Source organism: Phodopus roborovskii, unplaced genomic scaffold, assembly GCF_943737965.1.
Source record: "Phodopus roborovskii unplaced genomic scaffold, PHOROB, whole genome shotgun sequence".
NCBI lineage: Eukaryota > Metazoa > Chordata > Mammalia > Rodentia > Cricetidae > Phodopus > Phodopus roborovskii.
The window spans coordinates 12,813,408-12,833,526 of NW_026126459.1; the positions used below are offsets into that span (position 1 = coordinate 12,813,408).

The 20,119-nt window shown below is 53.8% G+C and overlaps 1 protein-coding gene across 1 annotated transcript; it reads left to right on the forward strand.

The window, feature by feature from the left end:
- Positions 1 to 16,132: 16,132 nt before the first annotated feature.
- Positions 16,133 to 19,721, forward strand: Pim3 (Pim-3 proto-oncogene, serine/threonine kinase). The gene is made up of 7 exons (XM_051189111.1): positions 16,133 to 16,180; positions 16,269 to 16,752; positions 16,837 to 16,946; positions 17,036 to 17,086; positions 17,171 to 17,540; positions 18,309 to 18,485; positions 18,559 to 19,721. The coding sequence occupies exons 1-7, from the start codon at positions 16,133 to 16,135 to the stop codon at positions 18,744 to 18,746; spliced, it is 1,428 nt and encodes a 475-aa protein (XP_051045068.1). The 3' UTR covers positions 18,747 to 19,721.
- The last annotated feature ends 398 nt before the right edge of the window (positions 19,722 to 20,119 follow it).

The following is a 20,119-nucleotide window of genomic DNA, read 5'->3' on the forward strand; positions in this document are numbered from 1 at the left end:
GGTTCAGACTCACTCAGAGACTTCGGTAATGAATGGGTGTTGGGTCAAGCAAGTCAGCCACGTAGTGTTGAAGTAGAACTGGACACTGACCTTAGCCTCATAGCTGAGGTAGAAAAGAGGGAGTGGCAAGACCAGAATGGCTCATGCGCTGAGCGGGACTTACCACTGGGGCAACAAGGAGGGTGGTGCAGGAAATTCTGGAGTAAATGGGCAAACACAGGATGTGTCCTCAGGAGGGCAGAGGGAGAAGCCCCCATACTGCATCAAAGACACCACTGTGAGAAGGTGGAGAGTAGAGCAGGGAGGGGCTTGGGACATGGCTCAGTTAGTAAAGTGTGCAAGCATGAGGATCTGAGTTCTACCTTCCAGCATCCATGTTTAAAAAAGAAAAGAAGAAAGAAAAAAAGAAAGAAAAGGTGTGTGTGTGTGTGTGTGTGTGTGTGTGTGTGTGTGTGTGTGTGAGACGGTGCATATTCTTAATACCATCACAAGGGAGTCAAAGACAGGAGGGTTCTTATGTCTCACCAGCCATCCATCCTAGCTTAAATGAGTCCTGAGTCTGAGTGAGAGAGAGAGAGAGAGAGAGAGAGAGACCCTGCCTAAAAAAATCCACCGCAGATGGTTCTCATGAGATAGCAACCCAGACTGGAGTCCTAGGTCCACCAGGAGAGAGGGTCCAGGAACTGTGTGCTGGCCACAGAGGCAGTCTGGAAGCTAGAGAAGCTCGCTCTGTCTGCAGTCCCTAAAAGCCAGGGACTCAGGGGTGTGGGAATCCGGTGAGGACTTTCTTTCTGTTATCCCATAGCAGATGTAGAAGGCCAGAGACAAGAGCACAGAGGAATGGGACAGGAGGAAGTAGGTAGGAAAGGACAGGGATGGAGCAGAGGCCAATGAGAAGGAGCAGGAGGGGACAAGCTAGTTCTGTTGCCAGGAACCCAACCCCATGATAAGGGCATCAAGACAAGGCCCCCATCCTTGAGGGCCATGCTGTGGGTGAGACTCATCTCTTAGCATCACCCAACTGGGGATCAAGCTTTCCACATCTGAGTTTCAGGGACACTTTCAGGTCATAGTATTGTATGGCTCAGCCATTCCACTTATAGGTCTAGAATATGGGGAACTATACAGATATTCAGACACTACTGCCCAGCTGGTTTCACACACAGCAGTGTTGTCTGTCATTGTCACAACACGGAAGGAACCCCAGTGTCCAGGACAGAAGGGTAGATGACCCAAGCGAGGCACATCCACACAATGGAATATGATTTGGCCTTGAAAAGGAAGAGAACTGAGACAAATACTACTACACAGAATTGGGAATTGTTAGAGAAGCTAAATGTAAGAGGAAAATATTGGGAGTTCTGGTCATGTGATGTCCTTGAAGCAGTCACATTTCTCGAGACATAAAGTAGGATGGTAGACACAGCAGCTGGGATTAGAACCAGGAGTTGTGCAACAGGCACAGAGTTTGGGGTTCTTCAGTGATCCTGGAGATGAAGGTGGTGGTAGCTGCCTTGTGAATGTGCCTGGTGACATGAACTGTAGACTTAATTATGCAACTTAAAAAAGCAATCTTTATGCTATTTATATATTACCACAGTCAAAACAAAATAGGGATGGCTCTAGCAGCCTGGTAAGAACAAAACAAGCATGGAGATGGAGCCATGAGATGTCAGCACAGCTACTGAAAAATCTGCCATTTACTCAGGAGGCTGAAGCAAGGGGAGTACAAGTTTAAGTCCAGCTTGGGCTACAGAGTGAACTTAAAGCCAACCTGGGCAACTAAGTGGGACTCTATCTGGAAATTTTAAAAGTGAAAGGTTCTAGGTGTGGTGGCATATATAGTTAATCCCAGCACTTGGGAGGCAGAGACAAGTAGATCTCTATGAGTTTAAGGATCTCTGTGGATTCAAGACCAGCTTGGTCTTTATAGCGTCCAGGCTATGAGGGCTACATATTGACCCTATTCAAAAACAAAAGTGTGGAGGGGCATTGGCAAGTGTTGCTCAGTGGCTGAGTGCTTGCCTAGCATGCAGAGAGTTTTGAGTTTGATCCCCAGTATTTCCAGGAAAAAGAAAATGGACTTTTAATTTTTCTTCATTTAGAATGGTGTTATATGACAGAAAACACCATGACAAGTTGAAACTACTGAAAAAAAAATCTGTGTATTTTAATACTTATAATATTACTTTTCCCTAACTCTTGAACAGGGTTCAAAGGTTGGGAAGAAGAATTAGATGCTGGGAGAAGGAAAATAGGGTGGGCTGCCTGCAATGTCCTTTGTAACCTTGAACCTGGCCTCTCAGGGAAGGGGGTGGCTGTAAATGACCTGAAGAAGTGTGTGGACACAGTGGTCTCACATAGGCCGTGAACCATAGAAGCAAGTCAGGGACACCCCCCCCCCCACCGTTAACACCTGTTCTTCTATAGGACAGGCTTGCCAGGCAGCTCAGGCCCCTGGCTCAACTGATGACCTAAGACATTTAACAGTGTAAGCATTAAAACATGTGTGTTTGTTTGCATGGTGCTGGACATAGAACTGAAGTCCTTGTGTGTGCTAGCAAGCTCTTGGCCACCTAGCAACACTCTAGCCCTGTGTGTACATTCTTAAAGATATCTTTGTCCACCTCTGTTGTCACAGATTTGGAGCTCAAAGGTTTCTAACAGGCACCAGGACTCAGGGGACCTCCACCTCCCCTGGGCCTTTAGTTACCATGTATCTTTTCAGGCTCACCTCGGCACTCATCAGTTGCCCTTGAGCAGGCAGATTTCCCCAGATCTGTCTCCAAGTTCAACTCATGTCCAAAGTCTCCCTGGGTTGGCTATTGTCTATATTCTACTGTCCTGCATCTCAGGGGAGGAGGCCCAGGGCCTGCTTAGAATCTACTTCCCTGCCCTTAATCCAAGACCTCCAGGGTGAGCCATGACCAAGCATGGTGACACATATCTTTAATCCCAGCACTCAGAAGGCAGATGGTGTGGATCTTTGTGAGTTCAAGGCCAGGGCCATGGGGAAAGCAGATGCACTATTACCAAGGGGTACTGCTCTGGTCAGAAAATACTTTCTGCCTTGCTACTCTACAGCTCCCTCCACCAACTGAGGTGTTTGGCAGTGATGTCCCTGGACCTGGGATGTTGACTCCTGCTGTCCTCAAACTGGGCCAGGACCAGGTCCTCCCAACTGCCCTGTAGGTGAGGAGACAGACACTCTGGAGCCCAGAATAGTCTAAACCTTGACTGTGGTCCATGGCTGACTTTCAGCTGGATATGCAGAATGACAGGGCTGAAGGTTTAGGGGGCAGTCGTATGTGGGTACAGGCCTCTAGTAGGCAGAGGTACTTGGTGATAATGGCCTGGTTCAGTGTGGCTCTAAATCCAGGCTGGTCTAGATGCAGGTGGGTGCTGTGGGCCTGTGGGATACTTCTCACCTCCATATAAATGTGCACAAGGACTTTCTAGGAATACAGTTTCCATGCCTCCTATGGCCCTGCTAACCTCCGCTAGGGTCACTGTTGTCCAGCCAAGGTGAGGTGCTGGCCTGCTTCATCAAGAGTTCCTCCCCTGCAGTAGATGACAGCTGAGCGACATCTCTTTCACAGAGGGTCCTTAGTTGCTAACCTTGCCTTGTCTGGGACTTGACTCCATCCCCCCTGGATATGAGGCTGTCTCAACCTCAGTGGCCAGTTCTGGTTACTGTCCACCAAGGGGGAGGGAAGAGGGGTCTCAGCCCTTCCATCTTACCTCAAGAGGGGGTACATTCTTTAGTGATCAAGTCTGTTGGGGAGTCTATACACCAAACTAGATCTGGGCCCTGGTGCCAATATTAGTCAGCATCTGAACCAAGTATCATGTAAGACCAGGGTGGCCTGGCACTAGGACACTGATTGGGTGACAGGGGCTCTCTTGCCATCCCCGTTAGTCCAGCAAAGTACCTAGTACATACTGTCCTGCCCCAGAAGAATCTAGGCACCCAGTGTGGGGAGTGCCAAGTGGTCAATCCTGCCCCAAAAGAGAAGCCTTGAACTGACCATCCTTCCAGAAACCATCTTGGGGGAGCCCTTAGTGACTTCTCAGTGGCCAGGTGCCTGGCTCTTTGAGAAGCTGCTGGCTCATTTCATTTGACTTTTTAGACTTTTTATTTGTTGTTGTTTTTAATTAATTTAGGTGTGTGTGTGTGTGTGTGTGTGTGTGTGTGTGTGTGTGTGATATGCTTTTGATTAAGAGTTTGCACATACTGGGCTGGAGAGATGGCTCAATGGTTAAGAGCACTGGCTGTTCTTCCAAAGAACCGGGTTCAGTTCCCAGCACCCACATGGCAGCTAACAACTGTCAATAACTCCAAGATCTGACACCTTTACACAGACATATATGCAGGCAAAGTATCAATTCAAATAAAATAAAAATAAATAATTTTAAGAAGGTCACAAATACCATGGCATATCTGTGGAAGTTAGAGAACGGCTTTTGGGAGATGGTTCCCTCTCCATTGTAGGTTCCAGACTTAGGTCATCAGGTTTACATAGCAGGCACTTTTATCCCCCACCAATTAACCTGGAGCAGCTCTAGGACCCAGAATCACAGAGCTGCCCAGTGCTCGGGCTTTGTAGACCTTCTCTCCTGTACCTTCCCTCTGCCCAGACTCTCACTGCTTGGAGGTGCCTTGGCTCTCCATGGCAGTGGTCTCAGCCTGTGCTGCCACAGAAGGCCTTCCAGCATGTGTCTAGGAGAGGCTGGCAATGCTCTTCTCCCACTGTCCCTTTTAGGGTCTGTCTCTCCCATAGTGTAGTCCCACTGAAGGAGCCATGTTGGCAGGTAGCAAGGTGTCTCAGGTGTCTATCAATGTAGAAGCTGCTTCTACTGCTACTACAGACGTGCCAAGAGATATAGGTAATCCTGGAGCATCCTGTCTAGCTCCAGCACCAGAGAGCAGCCCTGCCACTTGCTACATAAGCACTGTATCCCTTCCAGCCCCGTTTAGAAACTCAACAAGGGGCACTCCTCATGCCCCTGGCTCAGGCCTCTGTGGGAGGATTCCATCCCTGACCTTCCTACTCCCAGTCCTGGCCAGAGACCTTTTCAATGCATGTTGGGGACCCAGCACTCTGTCATAGAGCAGATCTAGGCCAGGCCATGGGAGATCTGGGTGTGGGTAGGATGTCTGGCAGAACTATTGCTGTAGCTAGTCACTGTCCAGAAAGGGCCAGTGCCCGGGAGGGGCCTCAGTAGGGATTGGAGCCAGACCTGACTAGAGGCAGAACAAGGCTGCAGCTGGATCCCTGGGGCCAGAGAGGACAGCCAGGATAGAGTGGAGGTGCAAGGCCCCTCCTCCATAGGGCCCCAGAAATGACTGGATGCAGTGAGGCAGCAGAGACCAGCTATGTGGAGCGCCCAGCACAAGAGACTTCTGGGTGCTATGTAGAAGGCTCTGTGGAGGCCACAGGGACAAGCTCGGCACGTGTCCTGGCCAGGCTACTTTCCCTGCTGGCCCCAAGCCACGGCCAGTTGGGGACACAGTGTGCAGCGGGAACAGGGTGTGTGTTTGCTCAGGACGCCTGGAGCCCGGCATGGGACAAGGGCCCATTGTGTCCCCAACCATCCTGGCTAGTCCTGCCTACAGGCCCATCCATACTGCCCCACCTCCACTGTGACCCCTCACCAGTGTCTGCAGTATTCTCACTGCTCAGCATCCATCCACATCACCTTGCCAAAGTTAAATCTCTGTCTACACTTAATGCCCTGAGACCTCCATGAACCTTGACCCCCATCTATATGCACATCTCATGACCCTTTCCTCACCACCCCCTCCCGTGCTGCCCTCTGCTCTCACCATCCCTACCCAGTGACCCCAAATGCACACAGGTCATGACATATGCAATAAGTCCCCATATATTCAGATATACTGATGCACACCCCAGGTTCACACAGGTCCCACTCACATCACCTCTGTAGTGCTGGTATCTCCCTCAGGATGATTTGGTGATCCTAGAGACAGAAGGGAGTATGATCATATCAGCCCTAGGGAATAGAGAAGCAGGGCCATGAGTCTGGTCTGGGAGAACATTGGTTGATGCCTGAGTCTTCCAATGAGCTAACCCATTGCTAAGGAATAAACTGACAGCTGCCCACTGGGAGTCATCTGGGGCTGCTGCCCTGCCAGCCTACTCCACCCACAAGGACTGTGGTAGTCTCTTCCTAGACCCAGTGGACTGGACTCAGTGAAGCAGATGGCATCCTTGAGGTAGGTTGTGAAATAGTGAGTAAGTGGCTGGATTTCCCAGCCTCACTACGAGCTCAGTCACATTGCAGGAGATGGGGGTGGGGGGTGGGGAGGGTCCCTCATATTTCTTCATGCTGGAGACATGCTCTACTCAGTTGCAAAGAGTCTCCTCATGTCCAGTCTCACAAAACCCTTGGGTTAAGCTGCACTCTCTGGCTCGCCAGAACTAGGGGACACGCTGGGGGCTGGGACAAGGTGAGTATATGGACCCAGAGGGCTTGCAGTGTGAGCCCTCTACCAATGTGAACCTTACAGAGGCCGGGTTGGTGGTGCAGAACCGGTCTGACTGGTGACTCTCTCTCTCTGTGTGTGTGTGTGTGTGTGTGTGTGTGTGTGTGTGTGTGTGTGTGTGTGAGTGTTTGCACCTTTGCTTGTTCGCTCACGTGGACTTGTGCACTGGGGCCCAGCCAGGAGGCAGGTAGGATGGAGGCCCTGGCCTGCGTCCTGCCTGCGTCCTGCCTGCGTCATGGGCATTACCTCCATCAGATGGCCACCTGCTGGGGGTGTTGGCTCAGCTGGGAGTGGCAGAGCAGGTACAGTTGAGCCTTGAAGGCTAATATAGAGGACTAGGTGGGCTGGACAGTACCCAAATGCACACTCCACCCATCTTCATAGGTCAGAAGAACAAAAGACACAGCAAAGCTGGGGAAAGGCAGACTTACCAGGAGGCCAAACCTGGACTGGGTCCCTGGGTGTTGAAAGACAGACTCCAGCCCCATCCCTGGCTCTACCCATTCTAACCTCAGCCAGGAGAAGCCAGCCAACACTCTAAGCCCTTGAGCTGCCTGTGGCAGGGCTGGTCTGACAGTTGTCCTGCTCCTCATTCTTTTGACCCCAGTGGCCAGGTTGGCTTCATGCTGGCCTTGTCCAGGTGTTACTAAGGGGCTCCATGCCTGCTGGACAGGTCATTAAATCACCTCTACTGATAGACTGTATCTAGCCAAACAAGATTTCAGAAGGGCAGATCTGGCTAAAGTCCCCTTGCCCCTGCTGAAGGCAACTCAACCATCCCAACCAGCCCTTGTCTCCAGCCTCTGGGTAGTCCTACCTGAGCAGCAGCAACAATATCTGGCATAGTGAACTGCAAGGGTCAGGGGCCCTGCTCCTCCAGCACAACCTTTGTGGGCTGGGACTAAATCTGAGTATGGCCACATACCCAGGTTCCTTATGGCTAACTTGGAGCTAGCCACTTTGCTTTCTCTCAAGCCTCAGTTTCCCCACCTATAAACAATAATCAAGAAGATGAGTCAAGGTGGAGCAGACCCTGTGTGTAGGCCCTAAATGTACAGGTACTACTGCCCCTCCCTGTCTCCTGCCAGCCAGCCTATTCCCTTGACAGGCTTCCAAGGCCTGGGAGGACCCCATCAAAATCTGAGCCAATTTCTATAGCCCCCAGGCATTCCAATTCAGCACTCACTCTCTTGAGGGCCTGTGGAGCTCATCTAGCTGGGCTTTAGGGACCCTGGAAGAAACAAAGCCCTGGCTGAGGTCCAAAGACATGCAGGGAACATCAAATCAAGCCAGGTCCTGAAAGGTAGCTTTGGGTGCTGGGAAGAGCTGAGACACCAGAGTGGGTTAGGATCTGCTTACAGACACTGGAGGTTTCTTCTGAAGTCCTACTGGGTAGGTAGAACTCCCAGCAAACCCATTCTATAGCTGAGAACTGAGGCCAGATCTCTGCCCTTCCTCCTCAGGCAATAGGGATTCAATGAACGGCTGTGAGCAGGAGGCTCACATACTCAGGAACTTCTAGAGACAGAGAAAGCTGAGGATGACCCTCGGTTACAGACAAGTAGTGCCACCTCAGGGTTAGGGCTGCCCGAGAATCAGCAGATGGCTGCCTGAGTACCTCAACCTATGCAGCAAGCTGGATGGCACCAAGTGAATGACCTTTTTGTGGCTGCCCATGGGGCATCCTCTGCCTAGGGGCCCAAAGCAGCCAACTTGTTCACTTGGGCGGGTTACCAGGGCCGGGTCGAAACCCCAGAACTGCGTCCCAGAAACTTCGAGTCAGCGGCTCCCCTCCCACAGCCTCCAGGGAAGCTGAAGCCGCTCTGGGAACACCCAGGCAAGGGTGTGGCTGGGACTAGGACCCACAGAGAGCAAAGACATAGGAGCAGGTCAGGGAGCCAGTAGAGCACTCCTTTGCACATCTTCCCTGGGGTCCATAAGTCTTTTTGGAATGGATACTGGACCTGGGGCTACCTTCTTAGGTTGTCATTTCTGTCTCCAACGGACCAGAAAGTTGGCCCTCTGCTCTGGACATCTATGCCCAATTAGACCACTACTATTACCTAGTAGATAAACACTCTTCTCAGTCAGGGACCTGGGGTTAACAAGAGTGGTTGGCTGGACTTGAAGAGCAATGGGCAAGAGATTTCATACTCCTGGACCCCATTAGACTCTGAGGAACCCTGAGTTTTTCTCTTCTTGCTCCTTATACAACCCAGGCCTGAACCTGGCCGAGAAAACTCAGCTACAACCTTATCTCCAAATCTTTCAAAAGGACTGGACCAGAGATTTTTAGGTGACACCAACACTTTAGCTTGGTGCTAGTTGAAAGGCTTAGTGGGTTATTTGCTCATCCCTTCCCTCCCCCAGCTTCAGCCCCACCCCTACTAACTTTCATCTCTCCCTAACTCCCATTCCCCACCGGACTGCTGGCCTGGCTGGGGCTAACCTTTTTCTATCCAAGGGACAGTAATATGCACTCAGCAAGGCAGGTATGTTCAGAGGGCAGGATGGTCAGATGTGATGCAGGAGGCACGGGTAGGCTCTGTATGGTTAGCAGACACTACTGTGCCTCTGATCCAGGAGAGGAGCATGGATCCCAGGTACCCAACACAGCTCAGCTTTGCAGATTAAGCCCAGAAAGCCAAGCAGAACCCTGTGTAGCCAGTGAGACTGACTGCCTAGACCTGGGAGGGCAGTGCTCACACAGACAGATGGACTGTGGACAGCAGGTCTTCTAGTACTAGGTTGGCCTACCACCCATAGCCCCAGAGAGCCAGTGAGAGCTCAATAATCACTAAGGTTGGAAAAGACAGTGGGAACTGGAGGAGAAGGAGCTGGGACCTGTAAGCTACTAACATGGGTGGTGTGGAGTTGGGGGAAATGGGCAAGTTCTCAGAATGGGAACCCAGCCAGAGAGAGAGAGAGAGCAAAATTTTTCCCATTCCTTCCATTCTGCTGACTCAACCACTGGGCTTCCTGTTCAATCTGGCTACTAGGAGGGCAATAAGGAGAGTGGCTGTGCTGAGACCCTCCATGCCCATCTTTCCAACTCAGGTGCCCACCCCACTCCATCTCAACCCCCAAGCTGACTCTCTTTTACAGCTTTGTATAGGGCTGGGGGCAGGAACCCAAACATTGCGAGGAAGGTCCTATAGTGGGTGATAATGAAATCCTACCTTACCCCAAGAGGACTCAGCCACCTCACTTGGGGGTGGGCCAGGCAGAGTAGCCTTTCCCTGGGCCTTTGTCTCCCAGACCGAAGACAATGGACCACTCTTGACCATCCCAGATAAAGTTCCCTGAATCTTCCTCCTGAGGGGTGGGACAAAGCTGAAAGCCATGGACCTGATACCCTTGAGATGTGTGGGTATCTCCAACTTGTGGGGGGCAGGCTCAGGAAAAAAGCAGGAAAGTTCATGAACCCTACAAGCAGTAAAAGTACATGGGGTGCTGCCTATAGTGCCTACGGCCCAGTGCCCATCAAGGAGCCAATGTACACCATGCGCATTCCTTCTTGGCTACTGATCCAGACTGCCTAGTTATTGAGACATTTTGAAGTTTTCCCCAGGCCATATTGGACCCTTCTGATTGGGATATGGAGAACTGGACACCCCACTTCCTCTAGGATGCCCCAGCACAGTCTACTTTGGGGGAGGGGTAGCAAGAACAATCACTGAAATATCGTGGTGAGCGGGTCAAGAGTTGGGGCATGCCCTCTGCTGAAGACAACTCAATCTATGTACAGACCAGGGCTTTCCCCCTCCCCCACTGCCCTCCCTGTCATTTCCTAGGAATAGGGAAGCAGTCTTGTGGTTGGAACAAAGCCTAACCACTTCTGAACTGGATGCCCTGCCTACACCATCTCAGGGCCCCGGGTCAGGATGGGTTTGCGAAACCCTGTCCAGAGATAGGGACAGGGAAGGCCTTTTCCTGGCCTCAGTGGGTCTCTCTGAACTCTTGTACAACTGGGTTCCAGAACAGACTCAAAGGACTGTCTCAGAGCTCTAGCAGTCCTGGTCCTGCCACCTTTAGCTACTCCTGGCCTTCGTGGTTCTTCACCTAGAACTGCTTGAAGAGGCAGGAAGGGCCTGAGAGACCTCAATGGGGGTTCCAGAAGAGGGAGCCACAGCTTGGGTTCCTCACTCCGCTGTAGACCTGGCCAGCTGGTATGGACACTGACGCCCTCACTTGTTCCTGCTGCATCCAGGGATATGAATGCTCCTGGTGCCCATTAGCATCTGGCTCAGTGGACACCCAGGAGCCAGATCAGTGGGGTGGAAAGAGCAATAGGACACAGCTTGAGGTAACATCAGGTTTGTGGGCTAGTCCTAGGGCCCAGACCCAGCCTCGCTGGCTCTGTACTACATTGTAGCTTCCAGGATCTGGACCCTGCTGCCTGCAGGCCTGGGTCCAATCCCAGCAGGTATGAAAGGAGAAGGTGATGGCAGGCTCCTGGCAACCTGGTATACCAACACACACCTCCAGGTGCTGAGCACTGTGGAGAAATGCCGGTACTTTTCTGGTTCTTTTTCGGCAAGCAGAATTTGAGCCCATACTTTTTCCTCTACACCACCAATGCTCACCCCCCTGTCCAGGTATTGGAAACTTACTAAATCCCCCTCTATTTTTAAGCCATTAAAGGTGGTCCACAGAGACCAGGCACCTAGGCTTTCCGGCTCCAGACTGTGTGGGTATGCTCCCACAGCTATCAGAGTGGGACTGACTCACATCTGACCTGGAGCAGTCTCTTGTCCCCTTTTTTCTTCCCTGGCCCTGACTATTCTTGCCAGAGGTCATGTCTGGCAGGAACACTCCTGTCTGAGAGCTCTGTGGAGCCAGCTGCTGTCCTCAGACTTGTTCTGGACCCCAGCATCTTCATTCCAGCAGAGACTGCTGTTCTCTTTGACCACATGCACATAGAGGGGGCAGGAAGAGCCTGCAGCATTAGTGCCCTAGGCTGACTTGAATCATGTGAGTATGCCAAGCTGATAGACATGTAGCACTAAAAGTACATCTCCAAGGTCACGATCACACTTGAGCTGGACATTTCTCCTGACCCCTATGCATCTCTGGGGGACAAGAGGCTTCCACCAGGAGTTAGGGAGGTTCTAAGCACTTGCCTACTTGTGTGATCATGGTAGGAGAAGTAAGAAGAGTGTGAATGGGTACTCCTATTCCTACAGCACATATATAGTTGGGCTTGGCCCAAAGGTGTCCCTTGCATGGTGGAGCTTTTGGAAGGCACGACAGGCTCCACCATAGACCAATCCATGTAGGAAGGGTTGAGACTCTGTTGTAAAGTTCCAGGTTATTTACCCACTAGGCACCCACTAGATACTATGGGCAGTATTTCACAGATGTTTACCAGCTACCAGAAGTCCTGTTCTGTATGTGAGGAGGCTGAAGCTGTAAGGGTTAGGTCAGTCAGTGGCAGGGCAAGGCCTGACTGCCTGACTGCTGGGTGGGTCCTGGGCTGTGGTACACAGACAGGGATTCTGAAGGTGGTCCTCAGAGTTGAGCTAGAAAGAGGTTGAGGGTAGGTGGGGGTAGGGACAAACTTGGTCCAGCACAGATGGGATGGTCTGATGCTACCACATCCACTATCATCACTACCTGCAAGGCTTACCAGAGGATAGAGTGTGGACTGCTCTGGGTGAATGACAGAAAACATTCTGTGATGATGAAGATCTGGCTTCATCTGGGTGCCCATGGCATCTTCTTTGTTTTCAGGGTCTTTTTATTCTGAGTCTTGGGACTGAGGCCAGTTGAGTATGCCTGTGTGTGTACCCTGGTTACAGCAAGATGTGAGTGAATGCTTCTCAGAGGCAGCATGAACCATTCCAAGAAGGAACTCCAATGTGTCAACAATGGATGGGCCTGCCTGAGCTTAGGGCTTAGGACAGGCCAGGGTCCCCTGGGAAGGGAGAAGATGTCCATCAGCTTTTGGGATAAGGTTGGAAGAGGCAGCCACAGGGGCTGGGCCAGAGTTCATGCAGGCTGGTGTTCTGTTTCTGATCCTGTTGGGCCTCCTCAACCCAGGGACGCCTTTGGCAAAATGTTGCAAAATCCTGGCTGGCTCCTTTCCTCATCTAGGAGATGTTTGCCAAGGAGTGTGGAGGCAGGAGGGGAAAGGGCCTTGCCTGCCTTAAACTGAGAGCTCTGCCTCTAGCCAGCCTGGGGGCCTGGACTTGGACAGGCCTGACAGGGTGGGCAGCCAGGCCCTGTTGGCTAATCAGCTGGCCAGGGCCAAGCTCAGGGAGAGGTTAGCCTGGCACAATAGCAAGCCTAGATTTGGGGCCAGTGCCAGGGCCAGAGACAGAGCCAGGGCCAGGGCCAGGGGTGTGTGACTGGTGCCAGGTATGCCTATCTGGGATACTGCCTGGCAGGACTGGCTGGACAATGGGGGCTAAAGAGGTGCCTGCTCAGTTGGCGTCGTCGGCTCTTGCAATGGGAACCAGATCAGAGGTGGCTCAGGGTCCAGTAGGAACTTTTTGTAGAATGGATTGACTCCCAATGGCCATAGAGGCATGGACTGGGTCTGGCCTGGGATAGGGCAAGGAACAGGAGACAATGGGGTAATGGGAAGGATATAAGATAGAATAGAGCCATGGGTAAATAAAGGGTAAATGAGGAGAGTCGCAGGTTGGAGGGACATCAAAGACAGACAAGGGTTAAGAAGACCCAGGACCTACTCATAGGGCAGTTGGACATGGGTTCTGTCTTTGTCAAGAACAGTGGATGTAGATAAGATCATGAGGGAGGTGAAGACTCAGGGGAGTCTGAGGGCCAGGGCAGAACAGCTTGGGGAGAGTGTGGGAGGTACCCCACCTTGCCCTCCTCTGTAATATCACAAAAGCTCTGCAGAGTGCTCTTGTGTGTCTGTATGTGCATGTTGTTTTGAGGACAGTTACTTGCATGTGACTAGGTTTATAAGTACGTATGACTCTGTGTGTGTGTGTGTGTGTGTGTGTGTGTGTGTGTGTATTGAGGCCCTGAACATATTCCTACTCCATCATCTCTTTTTTCCTACAAGAAAGGACAGCCTGGCTCTTGTCACCACAGCAACAGCATAGCCCCTCCCACCAGCAGGACAGAGTGACCCGGTGGGGCTGGCTGTGCATTCTGTCTGTGCCCACTGCAGGGCAGGAATGGCTGTTTCCAAGGCTGCATGCAGGATGACTTGGGGGCTGAGTGAGAGGGGATAGATCCTCTGGTAGAATCTATCCCATTCCTCCAGCCCCTTCAAGTAACACCTGGTTAAGAGAGGAAAGCTTACAGATGGACACTCCTGTGTCACACTGATCTGGACCCAGGCTACTCTTTGAGTGGTAGGAAGGCAAGGAACAGGATGTGGGCATCTGCAGCAAGACCCTTTTCATTTGGAGTTCTCCAGCTCTGCTGCTGTCTATGGAATGACTGACCTGTGGGGTCCAGAGCTATTTTTAAGGCTCACCGGATGGGCCTTCCAGGAACCAGGAAAAAACAGGCGGAGGGCTGGTACCCTGCACAGGAACTGGTTGGGGGTGTTGAAACCTGTGGAGCAGGGATGGCCTGTTGTCCAGCCTCCAATAGCCACGCCCAGGGGGAGCACTGTCCTGGGTCTGATTCAGTCCAGACTCCCATGCAAAAAGGAAAGCGAATCTAGGGATAGGACCCATGAGAATCTCCATTTGATAAATAGGGGCGGCCATGTCCATTGCTGGTAGGGGGTAGGATGAGGCAGGATTAATTGGAGATACAGGGATTTCCCAATGCCTCTCCAGAACAGATGTGTGGGTAGCTGTTCAGATCAAGCCTCTTTCTTACAGCCCTCCTCTCAGCCAAATGGGACATGATGAGGCCTGTACAGCTCTCAGGGTTGAGGGCCAGGGTCTGTCATGGAGTTTAGTAGGTTTGGGGGTCTTCAACACACACAGCACCTCATAGAGTAATCAATGTACAACACAAAGAAGACAAATCCCCACCTAAGGAGCAGGCTGCTTTTTGTTCCACAGATGCCTTCCTTTTCCCCCGAGCCCTGTGAGTGGTCCTTAGCCTACCTGAAGTAAGGAGAGAGGAGCTATAGTAACTGAGCACCTTTGAGGAGTGTCTTCATTCTTGTTAGTTTGAGAAGATTCAAGGTGTTGGGAGCACCCCTCAGGAGTTTAGGGAGCAAGGAGGGGGTGATCCTCCCTGGTACTGATCTCCCAAGGCGGCTTCTGTTGTGAGGGACTAGCCAGGGTGAATGCCAGGTTGTTCTAGAGAGAACTGGCTTAGACATTCACATGCTGGGTGAGGGTCGCTAGAGAGGCACCAGGGGAACCTAGCCTCTCTTTACCATTGGATTTACCATCCACCTAGACCCAGACTGCTCTCAATCAAGCACTCTTCCCTCTCCCAAAGTCTGGGGTCCAATACAACCAGACTACCCTAGCCAGAGGAGGACAGGTCCGGTTGGACTCCTAGCTGGTCCTTTGAAAGCACCTATAGGCACACTCTCGACCTGAGCAGATGCCCTGTGAATCCTGCTGGTAGGTGCTCCAGTAAGCTCTGTTCTGGATAGACATGGTTAGCACCTGGAAGTAGTTCTGACTAGACAGAGCTCCAAGAATCTGAGACCCACTCAGAGAGCTAGCCATTGGAGAGGGTAGCAGGTGGGGAGCGGTATGCCCAGGCAGTTTGAGGACCTAAGACAGAAAGGGGCAAAGAAACTGGGTGGGTCCTAGATTGGATCAAGACAGTAGGCACCTCAGAAGGGTTCCAGAGTGGGAAAGTGGTGTGGTCTGTGGCATGAATCAGAGGGACAATGACAAATGAAGGAGTGAGAGGCCTTCAGGTAGGTAGTAGCAGTACAGGAATATCAGTTGAATTGTTTAGAATTCCATCTAAAGTCCTGGGACAACTAGAAATATGCTTAGTTCCATGCTCTCAACCCATTCTGACTTCAGCTAAGGCTGACAGATGATCACTCATATCCCCAAGTCTGGACTGCTCCTGGGGCAGTGATTTGGTCTGGGGTCAACAACAGTAGAGTCCAGTTTCATCGGTACCTTATAAAGGGCACAGAGAAACTGATGTGGGCCGCGTCTACTTGGGCTGTTCAGGACGACTATGGATATAATAGCCATCAATGAAGGTCCGCTGTGGATAGCAGATGGATACATTGTCAGGTGCCTGTAAAGCAGAGCAGGGCATAGGATCTAGGGGTTAGGCAGGCTACCATAGGTACCCAACTAAAAGAACGGGGTCTGGGCCCAGCTGATTGGCAAACACGAGGTGTGCTACAGGGAGGTGGGGCTGGGCTAAAAGGTCTGACTGAGGGCAATGCTTTCTCCCTTGGCCAGCCACGTGCGCACCTTGGCGCGCGAGCAGTGAGTGGCGCACACAAGGCGAGTGTTAGCGCAGGCCTCAGAATCGCATGGGTGTCCTCCAGGACTTCCGCCTCTCTGAGGTAGCCGGCTCCTCGCGCTCCACGCATCATGGACGCCCACGAAGAAGGAGGAAAGAACACGCGTAACTCGCAGAGCCAGAGAGTGACCTTCCTTTTCGCGGTCTGGGGGTGGCGAGGCTCGGAGGGCCCCGCCCCGCGTCGCCATTGGCCGAGTCCCCGTGTCCTTTCAAAACCTCGGTTTTTATTGGTTTATGCGGCCCCGCCCGCGCTGCCCGAAGCATAGGGGCCGCCGCCCGCGCGTGAGTTGCGCGTGCGCAGGGCGAGTGAGCGTGCTGTGGGTAGCCGCGGTACGCCGTGCGCCTCCGCGACTCTACTACGGCAAGCTAGTCCGGACGGGTCGCCGTCCCCGCGCGCCACGGGTCCTTGACAAACCGACAGGGAACGTCCGGCTTTTCCCAGCAACGCCTTGCGATACAACAGAGGGACTGCAAAGCGAGCCTCGGGCGGAAGGGGGCGGAGCCTCAGGCGGCCCCGCCTTCGCGGAAGGATACGCGTCTCCCTGGTCCAAAACCCTGGGGCGAGGCGGCCGGGGCGTGTGAGCCGCTCGGCCAGCTGCCGTCTACGCGCATTCGCGCGGCCACCGGGCAACTGCGCCGCGCGGCTCCCTCGCTGAGTGCTCGGCCTCGGGGCCGCGGGATCCGCCGCGCTGTCTGCGGTCGGAAAGACCGCCCTCCCGCGTCCGTGCCGGACGTGTCAGAGGCGGCACCGCACGTGAGGCCACCCGCGATGCTGCTGTCTAAGTTCGGCTCCCTGGCGCATCTCTGCGGGCCTGGCGGCGTGGACCACCTCCCGGTGAAGATCCTGCAGCCAGGTACGTGAGCGGACCGCGGAGGGGGCCAGGGCGATGACAGGAGGGGCTTTGGGCCATCACCCACCGGATTGCGTTTCCCCACAGCCAAGGCGGACAAGGAGAGCTTCGAAAAGGTTTACCAGGTGGGCGCCGTGCTGGGCAGTGGAGGCTTCGGCACGGTCTACGCGGGCAGCCGCATCGCCGACGGACTCCCGGTGAGTCGGGGCTCCGGGCGCACCCGCGTGGCCTCTGGTCACGCTCGGCCGCCCGGCTGACCGCTCGCGTGTCGCCCCCCTCCCCGCAGGTGGCCGTGAAGCACGTGGTGAAGGAGCGGGTGACCGAGTGGGGCAGCCTCGTAAGTGTGCCGGCGTGGGTTATGCGAGTGCAGGTGGGCGCGGGCTGCCTTGGCTTTTGTCCACTGACCATCTTGTCCCCCCAGGGCGGAGTGGCCGTGCCCCTGGAGGTGGTGCTGCTGCGCAAGGTGGGCGCGGCGGGCGGCGCGCGCGGCGTCATCCGCCTGCTGGACTGGTTCGAGCGGCCCGACGGCTTCTTGCTGGTGCTGGAGCGACCGGAACCGGCACAGGACCTTTTCGACTTCATCACGGAACGTGGCGCCCTGGACGAGCCCCTGGCGCGCCGCTTCTTCGCGCAGGTGCTTGCCGCTGTGCGCCACTGCCACGGTTGCGGGGTCGTGCACCGAGACATCAAGGACGAGAACTTGCTGGTGGACCTGCGCTCGGGCGAGCTGAAGCTCATCGACTTCGGCTCGGGCGCGCTGCTCAAGGACACGGTCTACACTGACTTTGATGGTAAGCAGGTGATGTGGCGTTCGGGTGACTGTTGGGAGGCCGCGCGCCGCGCCGGGCTTGCAGAGTTGGGGATGGGCAGTGGGGACACCAGGGTAACCCGCTGCGGTGTTAGGCAAGGGTCTGGGTACCGTAGATGGCAGCTTGGGGGACCCGAGATAACGCGCGTGACGCAGGGCGCAGCCAGCCGCTTCGGCGCCTCGGCCCCTCCCTGTGTCGGGGAGGGCGCTCGCGGGCCTCCCTTGCGTGTGTGCGTGCGTGTAGAGCGCGGGGGCGCCGCAGTAGAAATCCCCGCATTGCAGAGCGCGGGGAAGCCGGGGCTCCCCCGCTTCTCTCCTCCCTCCTCCCATCTCTCCTGCCCCTCCTCTTCCCAGGCTCCTCTCCTACCTTTCCCTGGCCACGCAGAGCTGAGCAGGCAAAGGCGGAAAGCCGGGGCGGGAGGAGCTGGAACACCCGGCCTAGATCCCTGTGGCTTACGTTGTATCTGTTTGTTGTGAAATCGGAGCCAAAGCTCATGTGACGTCCTCCTGCAGTGGGGCCTGTTGGGGGTGGGCCTTCACCTCCCTTTCACTCCTGCCCCTCCCCTGCCCGCCACATCCCTCCTTTCCTGAGCCCCGCCTGCTGCTGTGTTGGGGTTTTTCCAGGGTGATGACAAGCAAGATTCGGAGGCAGGCTGCTAGCTAATGAGGGCTGGAGCCAGTGTGTGCGGCCCTGAGCTTTTTTTTTTTTTTGTATGTCTTGATGTGTTCCTGATCCCAGTTCTTCCCCCAGGCACTCGTGTGTACAGCCCCCCAGAGTGGATCCGCTATCACCGCTATCATGGGCGCTCTGCCACTGTGTGGTCTCTGGGTGTACTGCTCTATGACATGGTGTGTGGGGACATTCCCTTCGAGCAGGATGAGGAGATATTGCGTGGCAGACTGTTTTTCCGGAGGAGGGTCTCCCCAGGTGTGTGTTGTACCTTACACTGGGTTGGGAGGAGGGCAGTACGGTAGGACTCTGACCTCTGTTCTCTTTGCAGAATGCCAGCAGCTCATTGAGTGGTGTCTCTCCCTGCGGCCCTCAGAGAGGCCCTCACTGGACCAAATTGCTGCCCATCCCTGGATGCTGGGGACAGAGGGAAGCGTTCCAGAAAACTGTGACCTTCGGCTCTGTGCCCTGGACACTGATGACGGAGCCAGTACCACTTCTAGCAGTGAGAGCTTGTGAGGAGGAGGAGCCTGGACTCCACATTAGGGGGCTGGGCTCAGCCTAGCCAGCTCTCTCCCAGAATGAACTTCTCTGCCTGGGATGTCTCCTGCAATAGCAGTGACCTCTGACACCTGGTGACCTTTGCTCTCGGCACCGGGCCTGTTTCCTTTGCTTTGAGTGCCTTTTTGAACGCTGCTCCACAGGGCCTGGGTTTTCTTGAGCTCTTCTGTCCAAAGATGGCTGCGGGCTAAGCAAGGTCCCGCCTGCCTTGGGTGGATACTTGAACCAGAGACCCCTGCCTTGCTGCTGCATCTTGGAGGCAGCCTTCCTGACCAACTGTGTCTGACATGGAGCACCCTGTGGTGCCCACCTCCCACCCTCCAGTCTCATGGTGTTTGTCTGGGCATGTCTGCACAAGCAATGCAACGGTTGGGCCACTAGTGCCCACCTGCCACCCCAGGCACGCAACATAGGCGTGTCAGGGTCTCTTATTTATGGTGTGACCACCCTGGAGGGCACCCCTGCCCTGCTGGGGCTATTTATTGTTTAATTTATTTGCTGAGGTTACTTCCTCCAGGCAGCCACCTTCTCCAGGCCCCTGGGGTGTACAGGACAGTCAGGGGTGGCTGCGCAGTTCACAGACCCCATCTTACTTCCTATACCTGGAGGAGGTCCCCAGCCCACATGTCTGTGGGAGGAAGAACTTGTACAGTGGCTAATTTAAGGGAAGCGGGGAACCCTGCCACCCTGGGCACTCTTGCACTGGGGGGTAGGTTTTAAATTATTGACCTTGTACAGTCTGCTTGCTGGCTCTGAAAGCTGGGGTGGGGGACAGAGTCTCAAGCCCTTAATTTATTTTAGCAGCTGTGTTTCTGTGACCCTGGTGTAAGTAGGCATCAGGGGTGGGGGTTGTTTTAAGTTCAACAGTGTGAGATGTCTGGAAATCATATTTTTTATACAGGTATTTGAATTAAATGTTTTGGTATATAATGGGATATCCTCTGTTTATTGGACTGGGACCCAGGGTGGAGCTCTGAAAAGGGTTGGGGGCCTTGAATAGCCTTCCAAGGTTACTATTGAAGCTCTGTCAGCTGGGCAGTGGGGGCAGCCCAGTGCCCCTCATCACCTGTTTCTCTACTTAGAGATAGGGAAGTCTGGTCCTTTAGGGGCCTTTGGTGGGTGTGGCCTTTGCCCTTAAGGATAGAAGTCTGTTTCCTGTGAGTGTGAATGACATTCCTTCAAGCCTAGTGGATGGATATTGTAAGGGCTGGATATTCTAAGGTGAGCTGGTAGATGCAGCTAGGTGGGGTTCAGTGTGCAACATGGTGTGCTGAGGTTTGGGCAACAGCAACCGAACCCTTGTCTGACAGATGTGGGAGCCATGTCTAGGT